This window comes from Charadrius vociferus, unplaced genomic scaffold, assembly GCF_000708025.1.
Source record: "Charadrius vociferus isolate BGI_N301 unplaced genomic scaffold, ASM70802v2 scaffold1012, whole genome shotgun sequence".
NCBI lineage: Eukaryota > Metazoa > Chordata > Aves > Charadriiformes > Charadriidae > Charadrius > Charadrius vociferus.
In genome coordinates, this window is record NW_009647359.1 from 408,235 (window position 1) to 428,964 (window position 20,730).

The window sequence follows — 20,730 nt, forward strand, 5'->3', positions numbered from 1 at the left end:
GAGTGGGGTTTTTTGGTGTTAAATATATGGAATGCAATAGTATTATCTGTGCAATATGTACTGCTTCTGATTTTCTAAAGTTAGCTGAACTGAAAAGATGGAGGGAAAAATCAGTTTAGAGTGAAGATTTTCTAGCTCTTCTCACTGAAATGAAGAAATCATTCTCTTAATCCTGAAAAAAATATTTAGTTTCATTCAGGGCTGTTGTTTCGGATGTTAACCACTACAAAGAACAGTTTTGAAATTAAATCCAGCTTAGTGTTCGACTCTGTAGTATTTGAACCATTTGAAAAAACTTCAAGTGTTCATGCTGGAAAATACAGGGCAGCATTTAGGAAAGTGAAACATTTACCAAATTTAGAAGTAGTTAATTTTTTGAAACTGTCTTTCTTTTTGTAATTTATTAAGCGATGCATTCCTCCAAAAATTCAGGAAACTCTAGTGTCCAAAGCCTCCAGCCAAGTTTTTGATTCCCGTGTGGTAGGTACTGTACAAATAGTGTGAGAAAATAGACAAGGTAGACAGTAGGTAAGAAATGAAGACTTTTGCCCAGGCTATGTGATTTTTGCCCTACAGAGAGGCAGCAGAAGCAGGAGAAAAAAAAAAAATAAAAAAAAAATCAGCATCCTGAACAAGTGCCCTACTCACTGATTGGTTCTGCCTCAACTGAAATGGCCACTGAGGCTCAGTGATGCCATTGGGCACTTACAAATGCGCAGATCTGGTAGCTATCACTGAGGGGCTCTGTCTTCTGCGAAGATCTGGTAGCTATCACTGAGGGGCTCTCCTTAAGGAACAAAAATAAATTTTCTGAACTTAACTGCACTATCAGGAAGAAGCAAAGAAACTTATAGTGTAGAATTGAAGATACTTTGAGAGATAGATGTCTGTGACTTGCTTAGAAGTTTAGAGCACCTTTTATCCCTCTCACTTGAAAATTACAGAAGGAAGGATTTTTCCTCAAAGCCCTGTTTAAAGATAATTGGTATGTTGGTTGTGGTCATATTGTGTGAATGACACTAAAGAAAATTTCTCGCCTGCTTTTTGGGATTAGAGATGCATGAGACAAAGACATTTGGTAGTATTGATAAGGGTCAATTTGTTGAAATGCAGATTTCTCAAGAAGGATTCCAATTTTGGGAACGTTCACTTGGGAAGGAGGTTGTGGCTCCAGAAAGACAGACATGCATTCATTTGCCTGAGAATATCATGCTGCCTAGAGGGTTAGGACACTTGTTATTTTTGTGAGTTTTTACATATTTAAAACAAGAATTCTCATCCCAAAACCACGATGGCACTTCTCCCCTTTTCCCCCATTGCAATCCGAAAATGTTAAAAAATCTCCAGATTCCCAGATGGCAAAATGGTTTTCTGGCTAGTTCTCTCATCAGTGCATGTTGTTAATTTATCTGCCTTTCTAACCCAGTGATTTTTCCTTTTTCCTTTCTTGGGATGAAGCCCTTCAATCTTAAATATGAGTAAAGGGAAAGGCCATTGCAGGGTGGGAGACAGATGTTATCGGAAGTCCTGTACCATTGCTTTGACCTCAATGTAAGCACCATGTCTGATCTAAAGCTGTGAACACAGACTGTAAACAGGAGTTCATTTCTGGATCTTTTTTTTTTTTTTTCTGTCAAAGCTTCTTTATTGTCCTTGCCTTCTATTTCTGCATTCATCTCTGCTACTAGCATATATACTTATCTTGCTTTTCTCCGTTGCAAGTCAGTTTTCTATTTGCTTCCTAAGATCCTTCTGAATCCATAATCCTAGATGATCCTCCTTAACAAGTTTTTGCCACTTTTTTATAAAGATTTTCTCATATCCTAATGTAGCAAGTCAGCGAGGCTGGTTATGTCTAAGCTGCTCTCTAGCTTGCCCCAGAGTGCAGAACTTCACCCAGTTCCCATTGTACTGAGCTTTGATTTCCCGAAAGGTGATGAAACATCTGGGCAGCTCTCTCCAAACTTCTTCTCATCTTTCCCCTGCTCCAGACACTTCTCATCCTGTTCCATAATAATCTCAGTTTGTCAATTCCTCTCTCCCCACGTTGTGTTTTCCCTGCTTAGAGGCTTCTCCTCCTGCTAACTGGATCAGTCTGGGTGCTTCACCCTTTCTGAAATGCTTGCTTCCTCCTACCACTGGAAGAGGGGACTGTGACCTCTCTTTTCTTCTTTGTCCCCTGAATGATCCATCCTTCTCTCCAAAGCTGTACTCTGCTCTCTGTGCCTTGCCATACTAAACTGCCCAGCCCATCCCGTCTGCATGAAAGACCATCCCATCTGCATGAAGGGCTGAAAGATGTGTTTCCCTGTGCCTCACTTTTCCCAGGCTGGATCCCCAACCCTTCTCTCAGTCTCCCCACTCTGCCTCTCCTCTGGGTTGTTATTCTAGATTCCTTTGTTCTGATGCCTCCTTTCTATCAGACCATCTCCCTCATCCCAGCTTCTATTCTCTTCTTTCTCAAGGCCTGATCCAGTCCTGCATCTCCAGGACCGGGTCCCTTCTTCCCCCTCCCCGTCCAAGCATCTCTCCTCATCCTCAGTTCCGCACAGCGAAGGCAGGAATTGCTTTGCTTCACAAAAAGCCAGCGGAGTTACATTCATCTGATGCCTTTTCTTTTTCTCCCTGGCTCTAACTTGCAGCGAGTATTTTTGCAAAAGTGCTCATCCCCGAAGCTAACAATAAAACTGTGTGTGTGAGAGAGAGAGCGAGAGCGAGCGAGAGGGAGGGAGAGGAGGGAGGGAGAGAAAGCAATACACCAGTCTGGCAATGCGGGGCGGCACTGGAGAGCTGCGAGACCAGGGAAGCTGGCGAGGAGACGCAAGCCCCTTACTCTGGGCTCAGCGTGATCCCATTGGCTCCTCAGCTGCTGGTTTCCAGCAAAGAAGAGCTTGGAGGATCGAACTGCACAGCCAGACGCGGACTCTCAGCCAAGTTGTCAGCAGGCTGAGAGGAGGAGAAGCTCGCACACCCGAGATCGCAGGGTGTCCGCAGCTTGATGGTCATTTGTTTCCAGAAAGGAACAAAGGAGAGGGGACAAAAAAAAAAAAAAAAAAAAAAGGTCCACCCCAGAAAAGGAGGAAGGAGCCTGACCCACTCCAACGCTCCCCAGGGTAATAATGGATGTGACCATATCTCAATTCATCTTAGAAGAATTTGATGTCAACTGCAGCCTCCTGGATCGTTTACAAGAGACTTTTTTAGAGAGTTCCTCTATTCCTTTCCTGGGCTTTGATGGTAGGAAACATTACCTAGCGCAGGGCTCGAAAAGCTAAGAGTCGGTTTGCTTTGTGATGCAAAGTGTGTCGCTTTTGTGCTTTCTCAACTGCTTCTTTTTCTGTCTCCTTTTTTTTTTTTTTTTTTTTTTTTTTTTTTTTTTTAACGCAAAAGGTCCGTACTGCAATGCCACCACTGATCAGATCGGGACCTGCTGGCCCAGAACCTCTGCGGGGGAACTGGTAGAGAGACCCTGCCCGGAGTTCTTCAATGGGATCAAATACAACACCACAAGTAAGTACAGACTGCTTTCCTTCTCCCACGGATCTGGTGTTCAGAAAGCGCCTGGGGAGACTCAAAATATATTTTCCATTTAAAAAAAAAAAAAAAAGAAAAAAAAAGTGTTTGTCTGGGAATTAACATTTCCTCTACATTCCAGCCTGTATATTCAAAATTCCTGCCTGCAATGATGCAGATTTCCCAAAAGCACAGACTTTTGAACACTGATTCCTCTTTGCTTATGTGTATTTAGGTAGATTTGGGCAAAAATACCCTCTGCAATCTAAGGAGAATATGCCGTGCTTTGTGTGTTTGTTCATGTGTAGATATGTGTAGCTAAATGTATTTGTAGCAGTGCTTCAGCCATTTGGATAACTAAAGATCCTTTGAGTTGTGAAGTACTTAGTCTTAACGCCTAAGAACTGTGTTTTGAAAGGACTCTCCCTTTGAGATCTGTCGGTGTGAACAGGGGGACAAACTGGACTGGAAGTTGTATCTGGCAAACAGAAGGCTGAGGTCTGGAATCTGTTTAGTAACTTCATCAGCAGTTGGCTTATGAGGCTGGGGTGGCTGCATCAGGACTGCAAGGGAAACAGTAGAGGATATTATGAGGCAAATAATATTCAAAGCAAGAGAGTATGGGGGCTCCTTAGAAATCTCGTGGAACTGATGCTTTAGTCTTAGAGGTAAACAATCATGATGACTCACTAAAAATTTATTATTCAGGCTGTCGGACCCAGGCACTCATTTCCTTTTCCTTATCTGTCAATACTGTTTGGACCTTACATTAAGAGTTTTTAACGTATCAGTTCCAAACATGTGTACCCACTTGTTTGTCACTCATTTTTTCAGGCTACTCAGTGTGGTTTTGGCCGTGGGGAACATTTCATTCTATGTTTTACTCTGAACTGTTGTTCAGGTGTTAGTAGTCTAATTTTCAGGTAGTGTTAATTTTGTGGGACCAGCATTCTCAGTGAGTCCCGTAAAAGAATGACCCTGTCATCTTAGGTCTCATTTTTTAACTTGCTGAAAGTGAATGTATTCTTTCCCCAGCTCTAGGTGTCATGGGTCAGATAACTAGAGAAAAGTTTTGTGTATTTGCTATGCAAAACAAAACCCTTTTTCAGATTTGTTCGTAAGGACCAGCTTGTCTCCTTGACTTTGGGCAGAGTAAGGAGGTTACCTGAGAGAACTGCAAGATCATCCTCAAACCTTATGTTCTCTGACTTGTGCTCTTTGCAATAAAATAGGTGGGAACGTGCAAAGGGGTGGGTTATGCTGTCTTTGATTATAGCAGGTAGTCCACTACCTTTGCAGTCTTAGTCGAGATCAGGAGAAAATTTGTGAGAATTAAGGACAGCTCAGATGAGAGCAAGTTGGTCAGACCCTAAAAGAACAGCCATAGAAAAAGGTACCTCAAAGAAGTACGTTTTTTTTTATTTTTTCCATTTCCATTTTTTTTTTTTTTTGCGGGTCAGTATTTCTACTGCCTCATTTTTGTTTCTCAAAAAGGAAAGAGAGAAGGAAAAAAAAAAAGAACCGTGTTATGGATGATTCCTTATTTATATCATAAACACAGCAGAGAGAATTTAAATGCTTTTCCTGTGCACTGAAGAAAAAAAATATCTTGAGTACCCCATTTCATTTTGATAAGCTCTGTTAGTCCTTTCAGTAGTTCATCAATGACCTGATTTAAAGTTCTTCCCTGCTCCTCTCCTTCTCAATGGTGGCTAATGCTTGTGTTACAGTGCTAATGAATTTTCTTAGATTCTTTGCTTCTAAAACAATGGCATGTTATTTAAATTAAAGACTGATGCAAATATATTATTGAAATGCTGAAGCATTATTTTGTCATAGTCTGAGGAAACGGACATTTTTCTCCTTTCAACGTAAAATGTGAGTGGTCACATTGAGAAAATGTATGTCTGCAGGACTGATTGGTAATGCATACTGGTGCTCAGCTGTGGTAGCGTATGCAGCTTGGAACGGAGGAGCGAAGCACACTGAAGCCACGGTAGGTGGCTTTTAGTAGATGTTACACTCTTCCATGTCTGTAGCTCCTCCAAGTTGTGGCATAGAAAAGGGAAGGACTGTACTGAGATTTGAGTCAGCTTGTAAAATCAGTAGCTTCTTGGGCGATGGTAGTTGGTGATTAAGGCTTGGGAAGGCAGTAGGAAAGCCGGTTAAGATTCAAATACAGAGATGCAATCTCTTTTGTGATTTGAAAGATGTGCCAATTAGTACATGCAGAGCCTGTCCAAAGTTTGGTAAGGCCAAATACTGACACAGGCTGACTACTCCTACTTGCATGATTTCACCAAGTCAGTTTGTGGGCTGACTAGAGGGCCATTTGTGATGAGACTCAATGTGCTTAAAAGCTAGACTGTGCACCTCCTGCAGATAATAAAATAAGCACAGACAACTGGTAAAACATGGGAAATGGATCTTGCAAATTTCAGAGGTGAATAATCCACCTGCAAAGTGAAGGTTTGAACGGGAGATGGCTTGGATCAGTGTAATATTTCTGCCTGGGACACGTAGTGTAGTTTCGTCCTGTTTTGTTTTGCTTTTTGGTGTGGCAAAGGGAGAAATGATGGTGTGTAACAATGTACTGAATTAGTTTTGAGAGTGAAATCAGACAAGTTTAGAAAAAGCACTGTGCAATGACTCTTCTACTTAGGGCTTATCCAGTTGTAGGTCGTAACTCAGCTATTTATTATACTGCCATGCATCCCGTGTTTGCGAACTGCCACCTTTTAGGAGCTATAGCGTACCTTTAGTTTGGTTTTGTATATCTGTGAGTGTATTTCCCATTCTGATGTGTATAAAACTTTCAGTGATATTTTTTTTTTGGTTTTAGAAATGAACCTCTCAAAGATGCCAATTTCCTACCAGTTTCATAAAAGTAGCTCATCAGCTGGAAGGAATGAACCCAGTAGCATTTCCCATAAATGAAAGCTTTTTGCATTGTAGACACGAGAAAATCCAGACTTGGAAGTGCCCAAACTGTATGAAAAACTTGTACCAGACTCAGGCAAGCACAAGGCAAACCAGGCTCCCCAAGTTCTGGTACCCATGGAGCTATTTCTGTGCCTTATTGAAGGCTCTGTGCACGCAGTGTGTGGAATTACAGCCAAAATACGACATAGTTCGTATCACCACAGATCAGCTCATCAAAGCTGGATGGACCTACCCTGCCGTGGTGTCCATCTTGTCAACTGTCATGCTTTGATTGTCGCTCTATCTCAGAACCCCTGAGTGCTTTGGATGGGGAGTGCTATCAAACCCTGCAATATGCCAGCAAAATTTAATGAAAGAGTATTTGAGTCAAAAAAATTAAGAACAAGAGCTGGTGCATAAAAAATCCCCTCCTGTTTGCCACTATAGAATAAACTGTTTGCATAAAATATTTCCATTCTAACTGCAAAAAACTGGTGATTTTGTGCGTGTGTCTGTGTTTCCGTGTGTCTCTTGGGAACTGCTGAGTGACTCAGATAAGTTTCAGCTGGATTCATAAAACAAAGTCTGTCAGTCTGTGAGTATTTTTCATCTCCAACACTTTGTTATTTTGGCGATCTTTTTTCTCTCTCTTTATTTGGGAAATAAAGTCGTGCTGACAAATCAAGATCTGGCTACCCTGTAGTGTGATTTGTGAATATAGCCAAAATGTTTTTTGACCAAGGATCTGAAGATGATGCCATCCACTTACAACTTTGCAATTTTGCAGTAAAGCTTATGTATTATTCTCAAAGAAAAAAAAAAAAAAAAGGGAAAATGTATGTGTTGGTGCATTGTGTGGCTGTGTGCTTGTCTCTGCTCAGAATCTATATTTAGCTAAAGATGACAATACCATTGCTGCCCTCTAGATGTATTTATGCTTTGACAGTGTGAAGCTTTTATTCTTGTTTTAGGAAACAGATTAATTCACTTATTAGGATATCCTGAAGCTTGATTGATTCAGCAAATGGGCAGTAATGAGACTCTTTTTGCTGCTTGCAAAAACACAGTCGTACATGCAAGTACTTACAGTGTGTTACAGGCTAAAGTATCTCTACTTTAGCTCTTTCCTTTCCCAACAAATTGCCCTGTGGAATGGAGAAACCCGGGATTAGATGCTCATCTGATGGACAGTAAGTGTTGACTCTTGTAGCCTTACCTGTCTGATTTGAGTTTTTCTGCAATGGTGCGACAGAGGGGTATTCTGTGGTGAGACCTGTCCGTCGAGGGCTGATCAGCTGGGTTTGTGGTGGCTACAGGCAGGAGGTGCAAGCACTGGAAGGCTTCCAGTTTGCAGATTAAGGCACACAAATTTAGGTATTTCCATGTAGGTATCAACAGCTAATTTAAGTATCTAAGCTGTAATACAAGTTAGTGGAGCTCTAATTGATACAGGGGATGAAGCCTGGAGAGTTACTCAGCTCAACCTAAATGTACAGATCAGTTCAGGAGCCCATGCAGAAGTGCTGGTGCCATTTGATATGGTGGGGGGTGTCTTGTGTAGGTTTGTGTTTTACTTTCCAGGCCACATAGGTGTTGCAGATACCCTACGACAGATGATACAATGACTGTGTTTAGGGAGCTGAATTCATCCCTGGGTGTCTGACGAGCTGAACTGAACCCAGCCCTAGGGACTGACATTAGAAGGCCAGTCTGCTTTTGTGATGAACAGGAACAAAAGGTATCTATAGCTCTAACTCCCTCTCTGCAAGCCCACCCCCCCACCCCTTCTCAGTACAAGAAAGCTCTTTGACTGAGATCGCCACTTCAGATGAGTGTTTTGGGTATTGCAAAAAGCATCCTCATTTTCTCCAGGGACTATGCTCCTGACAGCAGGCACATAAGTACTGCTAACCTTACACTGATGGGGTTTTGGTCCCTCCTTTCCTACTTCTTGTTCTGAGGGTGTGTACACTACGGTGTACAAACCATGTGCTGGTGTGCATCAAGCACAGCATAGCTAGCTGGTCAGGGGAGGTGACTGTCCCACTCTACGCTGCACTGACTGATGCAGCCCCACCTCAGGTACTGTGTGCAGTTTTGGGCATCTCAGTATAAGAAGGACATCAGACTGTTAGAGTATGTCCAGAGGAGGGCAACCAAGATGGTGAAAGGCCTCAAGGGCAAGACAAGAGAAGCAGCTGAGGTCACTTGGCTTGTTCAGCTGGGAGAGGAGAAGGCTGAGGGGTGACCTCATGGCAGTCTACAATATCCTCAAGGGGGGCAGCGGAGGGGAAGGTGTTGATCTCCTCTCTGTGGTGACCAGCAATAGGACATGGGGGAGTGGAATGAAGTTGCATCAGGAGAAGTTCAGATTGGACATTGGGAAAAGGTTCTTCACTGAGAGGGTGGTCGGTCACTGGAACAAGTTCCCCAGGGAAGTGGTGACAGCATCAAGCCTATCAGAGTTCAAGGAGCATCTGGACAACACTCTTAGTCATATGGTTTAGTTTCAGGTTGTCCTGCGAGGAGCAGGGACTTGGAGTGGATGATCCTTATGTGTCCCTTCCAACTTGAGATATCCTGTGATTCTATGATTCCTTGGTGGCCCTACAACCAGCTGCCTTGTTGAGAATGTTTTGGAGAGTGTTGGGGACTTAGCAGCTGGACTGGTGTTCACATGGATGGACAAGAGAGAAAGAGCCATTGGCACAAGTATCACAGTTGTACCTATCGACACGGCTAACTCCGCACTGAAAGACAAGTTCCTGCAGTTCCTTGTCTCATCGTGAACAGAGGCAAATATTCTTTTGTGTGCTAAGGGAAAGGTGAAGAAGTGAATTAATAGCTCTTCTGTTTTGCATCCTCCCTCTTCTAAAAGTGGTTAAAGAGATGATTTAATTTTTAAAAGAGCAAAAGAGCTAATTTTCATAGGTTAAACAGCCATTCTTTTATCAAGATCTAACCTCTACTGCTTTTCTTTCTGATTAATTATTGTTGAAAGTTCTTCTGGAGTGGTGACTTCAGCTTGCATATAAAACATGAGCCTTGCTTGGAAATCATTGGTCACAGACTCTTGTTCATACTATATGGGTAAGACCTGTCCAGATAGTTACAGAAATGTGCACTTTTATAAGTGGCTAGCCTAGAGGCTCAGTTAACTTTTTCTCTTGTGTTTTATCTCGTGTATTTTAGTGTCTTGAGCACTTCTGTTGTTCACATTAGCATGGCTTACTTTTTCCTCAGAGGTTATTGTGGTTTGATTTATAAAGGGTGCATTTTTGAAAGCTAAGTCCCTATGTAAAAGCCAGAAACCCTTTATGCTCTGGTGGCCTTTCATCTTTATTGGAGAAAGAGAAATAAAATGCCCATCAACACAGCTGTGTAAGCGTGAGTGGTGATTTCTAGAGGTACAGCTGGATGCAGTGAGGAGATGCAGCTGAGGTGTGGGCTGGGGAAAGGGACAAGGTGAGAGGAAGCATCCCAGCCTGAGAGGCAACAGATGCTAAGCTGTTCTGGTGCACTGCCATTTGGCTTGAAGGGCTCTTTATATATTTAAAACACATGTCTGAAAGAAGAGTTTCAAAGATCAAATGCACAACTTTCTCTTTTTGCTAGGCAATGCATGTGTGCTTTCAGACTCAGAGAAGTGCTACGAAGCCTTAAAACTACTCACACCTCATCCCTCTTCTGTAACCTTGTTAGATGTCTAGAGAGCTTTTATTCCGGTGGAATGCTTAATGACAGAAGATTTGGGGTAAGAGGAGATGTTTTGTAGCCAATTTTAATTACGGACTCACTAGAAAAAGGCTGTTTAAAAAAAAAAAAAAAGAGTCTGAGTCTTGCAGAAGTCATGTTTTAGCCATCCTGGGGTGACCAACACAATATTTTCGGCTAGGGAGTCAAGAGTACATTAAAGTTAAAGGAAGGAGACAGATGAGAAACCAAACATGACAGAGGAAAAAGAAGGCTGGAATTGGAATTCTGGGGGAGGGAATAAAACATAATTTTTAAGCTTGTAAAGCTTCTCTCTGAGGAGACCAAATCTGCAGTTGATTAAGTCAGCTTGATTCCAATAGCGTTGTATCCAGATTAAGATTTCAACCATCTTACTTCATTTTCTCTTGCTAGTTTAGGTTGAATTCTTCTATAGATACAGCAGTGGGAGGCCCTTGATTTCAGTGCATGCACAGATGGGAGAGGCTTTACTTTTGTTTTTTCCTCAAGGTTTTTTTTTTTTTTTCTTTCCATTGTGAAGCATGATTTGCGGTAAGAGATCACTCTGATTTTGCAGTTAGGAAGAAGAGTGTTGAAAACAATACTTAAAAGGAGGAATGAAAATAACCCATCTTTGTTTCTCCCACTACTATCATCCTGTGAAATGTGATTTCTTCATTGAGCACAGAATAGAAGTTAATTGCATGTAGTAAAATAAGATTGTTACTGTTTCTTCAGTCATGTTCGGGGATCTTTTCTCCAGTTAATTAAACAATGATTAGTATTTTTGTTCTTCACTAGTAAGTTATGAGGTGGCTTTGCTATGATCCTATTGTGTCTGATTGGGATTCTCTTAAGTTTAGGATTGACTTTCAAGGTAGACTTCACACATGTCCCAGAACCAGGAATTGCTGCTGCCGTTCTGCATGAAGCCCATCTGATCCTCATCCAAAGTCACTCAGACCTGTCAGCAGTAGCAGGATGCCCAGTCCATCTCTTTGCCCTTCAAGGTGGAGACCCTGAGCTTCTGGCAGAGGGGTCACCACCCAGGATTTCTGGGGAAGGTGGCTTGTTGCAGCGAGAGAGCGATGACGGGTCTCTGAGGGGGCTCTGAACCTTGTGGCCTTCAGGAGGGTCAGCAAACACAGGGTTGCCCACATTATTTTTGGAGGCTTCCGTGACCCTCTCTCTAAGAATGCCGCCCCATCCGGCTATCTGTCGCTCGCATGAGATAGCGAGCTGTTGTCTAAGCTGACAGCAACTACCAGCTGGCAAACAGATGGACGGAGGTTCAGTTTCTTCCCACAAGTTGGGAATTAGACGATACTTGCAAAATCGTGTGCTGTGGGGCTATGGGAGGAGTGGAAGAGGGAATGGCTCAGGAACATATGGGGAAGGGAAAGAATTAAATACATTACAAAGGGAGGCAAAGCAGGAAATCCTTATCTCAGAATCTCAAAATGAGAGGAAAAATCCCACTCAGCTACATCTAGTGTGGGGACTCTTGTGGATGCGCGATTTCATGTTTTATTCCGCCTTGTGACCCATTTTCCATCCAGCCAAGCTGTGGGAGGATGAGGTCTGAAACCCTGCTGGGAAAGGTGGAATCAAGCTGTTCTCTCCAGTCGTTGAACACTTGAGACTCTGCGACTCACTGGGTTTCAGCCTCTGTTTATTGTCACAAAACCTTAGGGAGAGTGTCACTGAAGGAATGGTCACCAGTAATTCCTCCTCTCAGCCACAGGGTGTCACCTAAAGTGCAGATAAAGTAAGCGTCCAAAGGCATCTGCACTGAGTCACTTGGGGGTGGAAATGATGGATGGGGTCAAAAAAACCTGCTGTGAATAGTGGTCCTGGACTTTGTCCTGCTCTAATTACCACCATTGCTGCTTCTGCAGCTTCCCCATCCTACTGGGTGTTAAAGGAGACTCACTGAAGTGAACTGGGGAAAAGGACACAGAGGAGGAGGAGGAGGTAGAGGATGTTCCGGAAGGAACCCTGCTGTCCCTGCCTTTGTGGAGCACTTGCCTGAGAGCAGGTCACTGGCTGAAGGTAGGTGGTTGGTGGTGGTTTTACCAGGGCTGCTCTGAAAGGCTAAGGGAAGGGAAGTGCTACGCTTTGTTCCCAAGCAGGAGTGTGTTATGTTAGAAGATGCGAAGCTATGCAAAGCATAATGTAGCCATTCAGGGGTGAAGGAATTCTATCAAAGAAGTTTAAGCAGTCAACAAGAACCTGCAGTTGGATGATACAGGGATTCCTCCTTGCTGGACGCACCACATCCATTGCTGCAGTGCTTCCTATTGCACCAACCAGATCTCTCGTGCCTGAGCGCTGTTCCCTGGCAGGGACTGTTAGATTCTCCCTGTGGACCCTCAGGTACTTGACAGATGCTCTAGGTGCTCCCACTTAACAAGAGTAAGGAATAGGTATATTAAAAGTGGGACAATACCTTCCCCAGGTGTGACTGCTTAACTTGCCTGTTGCTCATGGGAAGGATGTTCTGCAGATCAGTAAGTCCATTGACTGGATTTAGGTTCTTTGTATTTTCTTCTGTGTTCTTCAGTAGCATGGAAGTATCTTTGCTGTTCACGTAATGGTGAATCTTTGCAACTTCTGTGGTTTGGAAGAACAGTATTTTAAGCTGTGTCCTGGTCCTAGTAAAGTTCTCAGGCTCCAAAAGTCATGCAAGACTTTGCTCATGGTCTGCTGTCCTGAGAAAGGGCAACTCTTACTTAGTTTCAGACCCCAACATTGCTTTTGACATTCAGATTAGAATAGCTGTTCTTAGTAGCTGGAAAGGCAATGAGAAATACGGTTTCCCATGGAAATTTGAGGGGAATGGATTTTTAGTAGTTATTTTCTTTTTTCAGTGCAGTCTCATTCCCCTCAGGTGTTACTCATGGATTTTGTAATTGATAGCTCTTGGGACAAATTACTAAAATCAATAAAACGGGGATTGCTTTATGCTGAATTCTTTCTCCGCAGTGCTTGGAATAACAGAGGGCCAAATGCTGCTCTATGTGAGACTTGTGTAGTGAGAAGTGATCCATTGAAGCAAATGATAAGAACAGAAACTCAATGATTTAAAAAAAAAAAAGTCAAACAAAAAAAAAAAAAAAAACCCAGAAAAAACGTCTTCAGATCTCATTAAGAATTTTCCCTGGGAAAATGGAAGAAGAAAGAACCATTCCCAATCCAGCTGCACTGTCCAAAACCTCTGGTGGTTGGAAAGTGCTGACCATACAATGACACAAGAATTAATGCAGTTCCTTATCCTCCTGAGTCAGCAAAGGAGCAAGTAGAGATTTGGAAAACAGAAAAAGTGTTATGGAAATGAGACAAACAGAAAATAGGAAATTCTGTTGCTAATGCATCATCACCATTTTAACTAAACTTATATGTGAACTCCTAGTGATTTTTTTTTTTCACTGCTAAGAATTTTAACATAACTTAATTATTGCTGAATTATGCCAGTAATACCTGCAACATCAGCATTTGTGTATTTCACAGTACATGATAAACAGTCATTACTTCTTGCAGAATCTCCAGGCTTGCCACATTGATTGCTGCTTTTCAACTAGAGCAGCTGAGGCAGAGTTTGGAAGCAGAGGGTTTTTTCAAGGATCCTGTTTCTGTGCTGATCATAATTTCTGTTAACACAGTTTCTGTGCTGATCTTAATACACTTGACCAACCGAATGCTCTGAGCTCCACTTGGAAACCAGGTGTTTAGTTGCTGGAAATGGATTTCTAGGTATCATAAACTAGGGACATCATATTCCTTTCCAAGACAACAGAATAAAAGGCAGAGGATGATGGGGGTGATGAAAAGCATTTCAGAGAGACCTCCCAGTGCTAGGCTTCCATGGAGTGGAAGTGCCTAGCCGGTTCCTGCCTGGAAGGAGTTTCTTCTGTCCTAGGAGCTCTGGAGGGAGATGGAGAGACCCCTGACTTAGGAAGCCCTTTTCTTCAAGGGCTTATGTTCCTGTTCTGAGAGGTCCCTGTCTCAGGATGCGGATGGTGACATCTTGGGTGGGAAGTTGCAGGGATTTTCACAGTGGTGTACCTTTCCTGTGGGTGGCGTGGGACTGTGTGGGAGCCAGGTGATGCTGCCACCAGTTCACAAGACCTCCGTAGAGTGAACTTCTTTCATTCTTCTTTGTCACCACATTGTACTGAAGAAAGCCAGGTTCCCATAGTTCGGCATTTGGTTCATTTTGGCCACAGAATCTGATCTTTGGAATCTCCCACGTTACATAAATCTCATGTATTAACTCAACCACTTGCCCCATTACTGTGCCAGTATTTGACAAACGTCTCCCTCTCGTTAGGCCTCTCTAAAAATGAACATTTCCACCTGTCAGCTGGCAGCACCGCGCCAAAGCTGACTGTGATTAAGGATACTTTGTTTGCAGCTCTAAAATAAGAAGGCTTTTGTTTTGTATTGTTTGAGAAGTGAGGGAACAAAGTACTGTTTGAATCTGCCTTCTGTTTCAAAGCCTGAGTCTCAAAAAGGACAGGGATGGATCCAAATGCAGCTATGGTGGTGCATTGCATTGCCCAGTCCAAGGGAGAGAGGCTGTAGCAGTATGAATGCTGAGTTTTGCTGCTATTCTTGTTCTTTCTTGGGGGAGAGCTAAAAGATCACCACCAAGGTCTTATCTTGTAGTTGTCATCCCTATCCACCTACAAGCCCATTCTCAGCCTGACCTTGTCTTTTTCCTCCTAATCTGTTCTTAATCCCTTAATCTCTCCTGTATTCACCGCACATTTCTCCTGCAAAATCCAGCAACAATAGTAATAGCAGCTTTATTCTCATACAAGCATTTTGTTTTGTTCCTTCAGCGAATGCTGAGGGCAATAAAAGGGTCTGTGAGCTGAACCAGAGAGGTGAGTGTGTCAGAACAGCACAGGCATCATAGTAGTGTGTTTGGGTTTATAATGTCATGGGAGTATGTGTAATGCTCTCCTGTAAGTAAAAATATGATAAATAATAGTTTGATTTTTTTTCAGTGAATGGCTGTAAAGTATTTCCTGGAGGTTCCTGTTTTACTGATTCTCTGTTAGATGTCAGCTGCAGATCCATGTTACTGTGATTACATCAGCAGATGGACGAGCAGAGGTGGAACTCCTGACCACGCTCGTTCCCGTTACAGGGCCTGGAGAGAATTTGTGTTGTTATTTTTTCATCACTTCTTCAACTTGTTAGGTAACTGTGTGCCTCTTGTCTGCCTTCAATGCATTACCTCTTCTAGGCTCTTTATCAAAACCCCAGTCTCAGTTCCCCATTCTCTGTCATAACCCGTCTGGCACAGAAAGAACCATGAATGGCGCAGACACATGAATGAGTTACTGATGCTCCGGGACCATACTGATGCTCCGGGACCATATGGAAATCGACTGTGTGTGCACTCAGCTTCTGGTAAACCTGAGCTAAAGTTCACCTTCTGAAATCTCAGGGAAAGAAATTGATTTCACTGTGGTAAGTCAGTTATTTGTCCGAGTCCTTAGTTTCATGAGTAGCTTTGAAAACTTTACTCTGATTTTACCAGTAACTTCTGGAAATGAAGCATTTCTAGTGATTTTGAGCGCTGAGCTGAGGAAGTTCTGGCTTTGTGTGGTGCAAATAAACATGGTGTGGCAACATGACACATTGCAGGTTGGACTAGATGAACTCTACTGCTCCTTCTGACCAGCATTTCTCTGGTTTTGTGATATCCCTACAGATTTCAAATGGATCCTCCAGTGGTCTCTACCATCAATATTTTGTTCTTCATGGACACCTGTGACACGGCACTTAGTGGTGGTGTTTTCCAGTTTCTAGGACACTTGAGCCATAAGCAGAATATGAAGAATTTGTATTACACGATAACAGAGCAAGAGTATTCGCAGTCTCTTGTTTGGATTCCATATACCTATTGATGTATAACGTGTAGTTTTTCTGCACTATTTTACTTGCTTTAGTTCATTCTTTGCTTGCTTTTAGGGGAATCAAGTGAGTCTCACAGGGCACTGACCTTTGTCTAGTTGCCATGTTACCTTAATGAAAATCAGCTGGAAAAGGCAGGGCTAATTGCTTCAATTTAATCCTGAAATGTCGATGACTCGTTGATGGCTCATTCAGAAAAGCAGATACTCGAGGTAGGAGGACCAGATAAAAATAGCTTTCCTGAGATGTAGTTAAGCAGTTTAAGTGCTGGAAGTTTCAAATGTCTAGGTCCTGAGCGTTGCGTACTGCTTGCTGGAAACTTGAGTTCTGACTTTGGTATCTACATCCTTTTCTACCTTGGGGTAAGAGGAATACACCTTCTGCTCAACTTTCAGAAGACAATATGAGTGACTTGGTTCAGATGTACCTCCGACAAACCTGGAGCGTACATCCAAGCAGTGAGCTAAATGTCTGATGCAGGAGCTGTGCCACACCTGAAAGATGACACTTTCTGAGACCATCTGGGAAATACATAGAACAGTTCTCAGAATTAAAATATTTTTCATCTCACTGGGACTGACTCGCTTCCACTGCTGATTTATTTCTCTTCTACAAAAGGGAGGGAATTACCAAAAGTTGCAGGAAGCGTGGAAGTATGAGGAAAAAAGGATGAAGGAAGGCCAGAGCATCAACCAAGCAGACTGGGAATGGAAAGGGAGGTTACTGGTTGGAGTGAAAGTGAGCAGACAGACAGAGACCTTGTGCCTGGAGAACATAAGTTAAGAGTCACTGTGGGAGCTGGTGAGTGTGGAGTTCCTGCAGAAGACTTTAGTGAACGGGTTAAGTGATTTAAAATGTAGAAATGTCATTGTGCAGGAGTAAGAGCTGGCAGTGTAGCATGGCACGTTGTGCAGAGGTGAGAAGCAGCAACCAACTCCTAGACAATTAAGGACAAAGTGCCGTTAGATAGGAAGGTGGCATAACAGAACACAGGTGAGGAATGGCTCAGATATTACTGCTGTCAAAGAATGGAGTGCATGAACCCTGACAGAGGGAGGGGGCAGACATTAGGAGACACACAGAAGGTGTTTCTGGGGAAGAACTGGAGTGCCATACAAGCTGGCTGCCAGCTGTGAGACAACGAGCGAAAATATCCCAAAGAGCAGCAGGTGGGAGAAGGGAATTGTTGGTTAAATACCAGATAGAAAGAATAAGTGTGATACGTGCTGTACTGTGTAGAAAAACAGGTGCAATTACTGACAGCAGTGCCACCAGAGTCTCTGAGCAAATTAAAACTCAGTAGAAGAAAATGTCAAAGCCAATGTATCTGTCTTGTCAATGAAAAGGCAATGTGCAGTTTGATTTCTAGCATGTTTGGTCTAAGTACTTTCTCTCTTTCCATGCTCCTGTGGGAAGAGATGCTCATAGACTAGTTTCCTTCATGATCTTTTCTTGCTGTCTCTCCTCTGGCTTTCTTCTCCCCAACTCAGGTGGGCAGGCGGGTGACAGAACCACAACCTCACGTTAGAACCACTTTGGTTGCCTTGAAAGAGCAGCTTTCAGTGTTAATGCAAAGACTTGCCTGGCCGTGGCTTGCCTTGATCCATCTGGGATATGTGGGGTTGTTCTGGTAAACTGCTGCAGTCAAGACACAGCGTCTGTAGTTGTGCCAGTTTGAAAGTGATAGGAATAGGGTAGTTTCATGCCGAATGCAGTTTGTAATTGTCAGAACCGACAGTAAATGAGACCTATTTCATACCCTGCCACTGACCTCGGACAAGCTGCTTCAGTCTCCTGTCCTGCGGTCGTGCCCTTTGTAAAGTAACTCCAGTAAATCAGGAACTCTGAAGCCTTCCAACTCCATAAAGCCTTCTCTCCTGCTTTTTTGGTTTAGAGTGCAAGAAGATCCCTGCTAATATGTCACCTCTGTTCCTCAGCGTCATTAATTTCTTTGGGGCTGAGCAGGACAGTTTTGAGCACAGATTCTGTGTTTCGCAGTCCTTTTGTAATATTTTTCATACAAAGACTTTCAGAAGTACAAAGTGCTAAGCAGACGGTCAGATTTCAATATCTTAATATCGTGGTCTCCAGGACTCTCTTTCAGCAATAAAAATCTATTCTCACAATGGGAACATGAACTGAATGGAAAGCATCCCGTTGCGTGTTGTGGGAAAACAGAAGTTACTGTAATTAACATCTTCAGAGTTGCAAAAATACGCATGAGTTTGGATATTTAATCTGTGTAAGTGATCACTACAGTTACCAGTATATTCCTGGCTTTAACCATATATTTTCACAGCTCATCTATGTTTCTTAGTTTTCATACCTTATTGTCTTGTTGCAGATCTGCTGGTCTGTAGCACCTGCAATTTTTCTGTGCGCCAAAGGAAGTGCTTAGTTATCAAAATCACACTTATTCAGCTATTTGGTGTTCTTCTCTGCAATGCAGAGTTGTTTCCTAGGCTACATTTGCTAGTATAATACGTATTCTGTTGTCAGATATCCCATCCAGTGGATTTTGCCTCAGTCCTTAATCCAGTGAAGATGAAATATTGAACTGTCCTGCTTTATCAGTGGAGAGTGTCTTCATTTTTCATAAGCTGAGTTTAGTTTTCCAAATAATTTTTTTTCTGCAAATAGACTTCAAATACATCATACAACATTGTAACACAAATGCAAAAGAGGAATTCAAACTCCCGGGCAATTATGTGGGAAAGACAATACGTCAGAAGAAAACAGACTTTGGTCAGGCTCTGCATTGCCTTTTCGTGCTAAAACCAAAGTAACAGTGTATTGATTCTCGGAAGGCTGATTGCCTGTTTAATATCAGCCCCGTGAATGCAGTTGCAATTGTGAGCAGTGCAGGTGAGTGAAGCAGTGTCACTAGGGGCTGGGCAGCCCGCAGGCATAAGAAATGAAGTAGTAGTGAAAACGGTAGCTTACCTCTAGGTTAAAGAAAGTGCAGAATCAGGACCTATACTTAGGTAAGTAGTAGGAGGAGATGCAAAGCTATTGTCAGGACAAGGGGTAACAGAAGAGAAAAGTAAAGAAAACTAGGAGTGGGGGAGGATTAGGGTTTTTACTGTGCATTGTGGGGCTTTGATGCATCAGTGAGGCTGACATAGACTCATACAGAAGGTGAGGATACTGTCTTTAATTGTTCATTCTGTGCCTCAGCTCACAGACACTAATCTATTTACAAGTCAGCTTCTGGTTTGCTGCAGTTTACAGCAGGTATTTGCTATAAATCAGTGTCTTTTGAGTGTTTCCAGTTAATGGTCATCTCAGCTTTCTGTGCTCTGGGACAGGAAGACAGCTAGAGCCAGTCAGGTTTACAGTCGCAACTCTTATTCGTGAATAGATGTCATTAACTTTCCCCTCTGTTCAACCTTCACAGATATTCCCATTGCCAGCAATGACTGAGATGAGCTAATTACACAGATTATGCAATTTTGCTGTACATATACATATAATTTTGTAATGAAGTAGTGCTATGTAGCAACAGTTCACATAAACATGCCTTTGACTACAAGGGTCTGGCAGGAAGCTTTGCAAGAGAAACTTTGCATGCAAGAGTTAAATAAGAGTCAAATCATTGATAGGGAAAAAGATTTTGAGACATGTCTATGTTCTTTTGGAAGTAAGTGCTAATATAGCCACAAAAATGTTTTTTAGTCAGTAGGTTTCGGCTCCAGTATTAGCAATGTCCTGAATGCTTAGATGACTCTCATGAATGCATGCGAATGTAAATCATCCTTTGCAGCTTTAGAAGAACTGATTTCATTTTTTTTGCAAGATCAAGCAAAAGATTTTTTGGTTGTTGTTGTGATATTGTGTTTTGTTGTGGTGGTGGTGTTGCTTTGGTGCAATATTTTCTTGTTTGCTTCTTCCTGGAGGGACAAGATCATTGATGATTATTGATTGCAAAAGTTACCTTCATTTTGCTTGCATTGTTGTGGTGCCTAGGGACCAGATCTTTTTTTTTGGCAGGCTCTAAACAAACTCTGGAAAATATGTGCCAGGCAATTCCTGGGAGGCTGTAGAAAGCCAGAAAGTGTAAGAGAGTGAAGAAAGGAGGTGTGTTTGGTTTACGTGGCAAGGGTTTGATCGCAAGGGGGCTGAGGAGCAGCTTCTGCGAGAAGAGGCCAGGGGCTGCCCCCGTGTTGGACAGAGACAGTTTCAGCTTTTTTTTAATTAAACTGTCTTTATCTCGACCCATTAATTTTTCATCTTATTTTTATCCCTGCTGTCCTGAGGAGGAGAGATAGAGAGCAAGCGGTCTGGTGGGCACCTGCGAGCCAGCCAAGGTCAACTCACCACAGAGGGATATGAAATAAATACAGCAAAATTAATTCTGACTTTTTTTTTTTTTTTTTCCAAATTCTCAAAGCTTGGAAATATGGTTATGGGGACTGAATGCTACAGAGCACAGGCTGTTATCCTAGGGAAGTGCTTCCAGAAAGATAAAACGGGGCATTTGAATGGAATTTGCAGATTGAAATTTCTATGCAGTCTACCCAAGTTGAGTTAATTTTTAGTGACATATCCTACCTTGAATATGGAAGGAAATCGGTTATTTCTCCGAAGAACTGTGCAAAAGGATAGGTGTACTGTCTACTCTGCAGTCAGAGGTGTGATTTAGGTTGTTGACTG

General features: G+C 42.6%; 1 protein-coding gene across 1 annotated transcript in view; it reads left to right on the plus strand.

Annotated features, from left to right (window-relative positions):
- The first annotated feature begins 3,119 nt into the window (after window positions 1–3,119).
- Window positions 3,120–20,730, plus strand: part of CRHR2 (corticotropin releasing hormone receptor 2) — a 112,723-nt gene continuing 95,112 nt past the window's right edge. Inside the window, exons 1-2 of the mRNA XM_009880113.1 lie at window positions 3,120–3,237; window positions 3,391–3,510. Coding sequence (XP_009878415.1) covers window positions 3,120–3,237; window positions 3,391–3,510 — 238 coding nt within the window. The remainder of the gene's footprint in view (window positions 3,238–3,390; window positions 3,511–20,730) is intronic.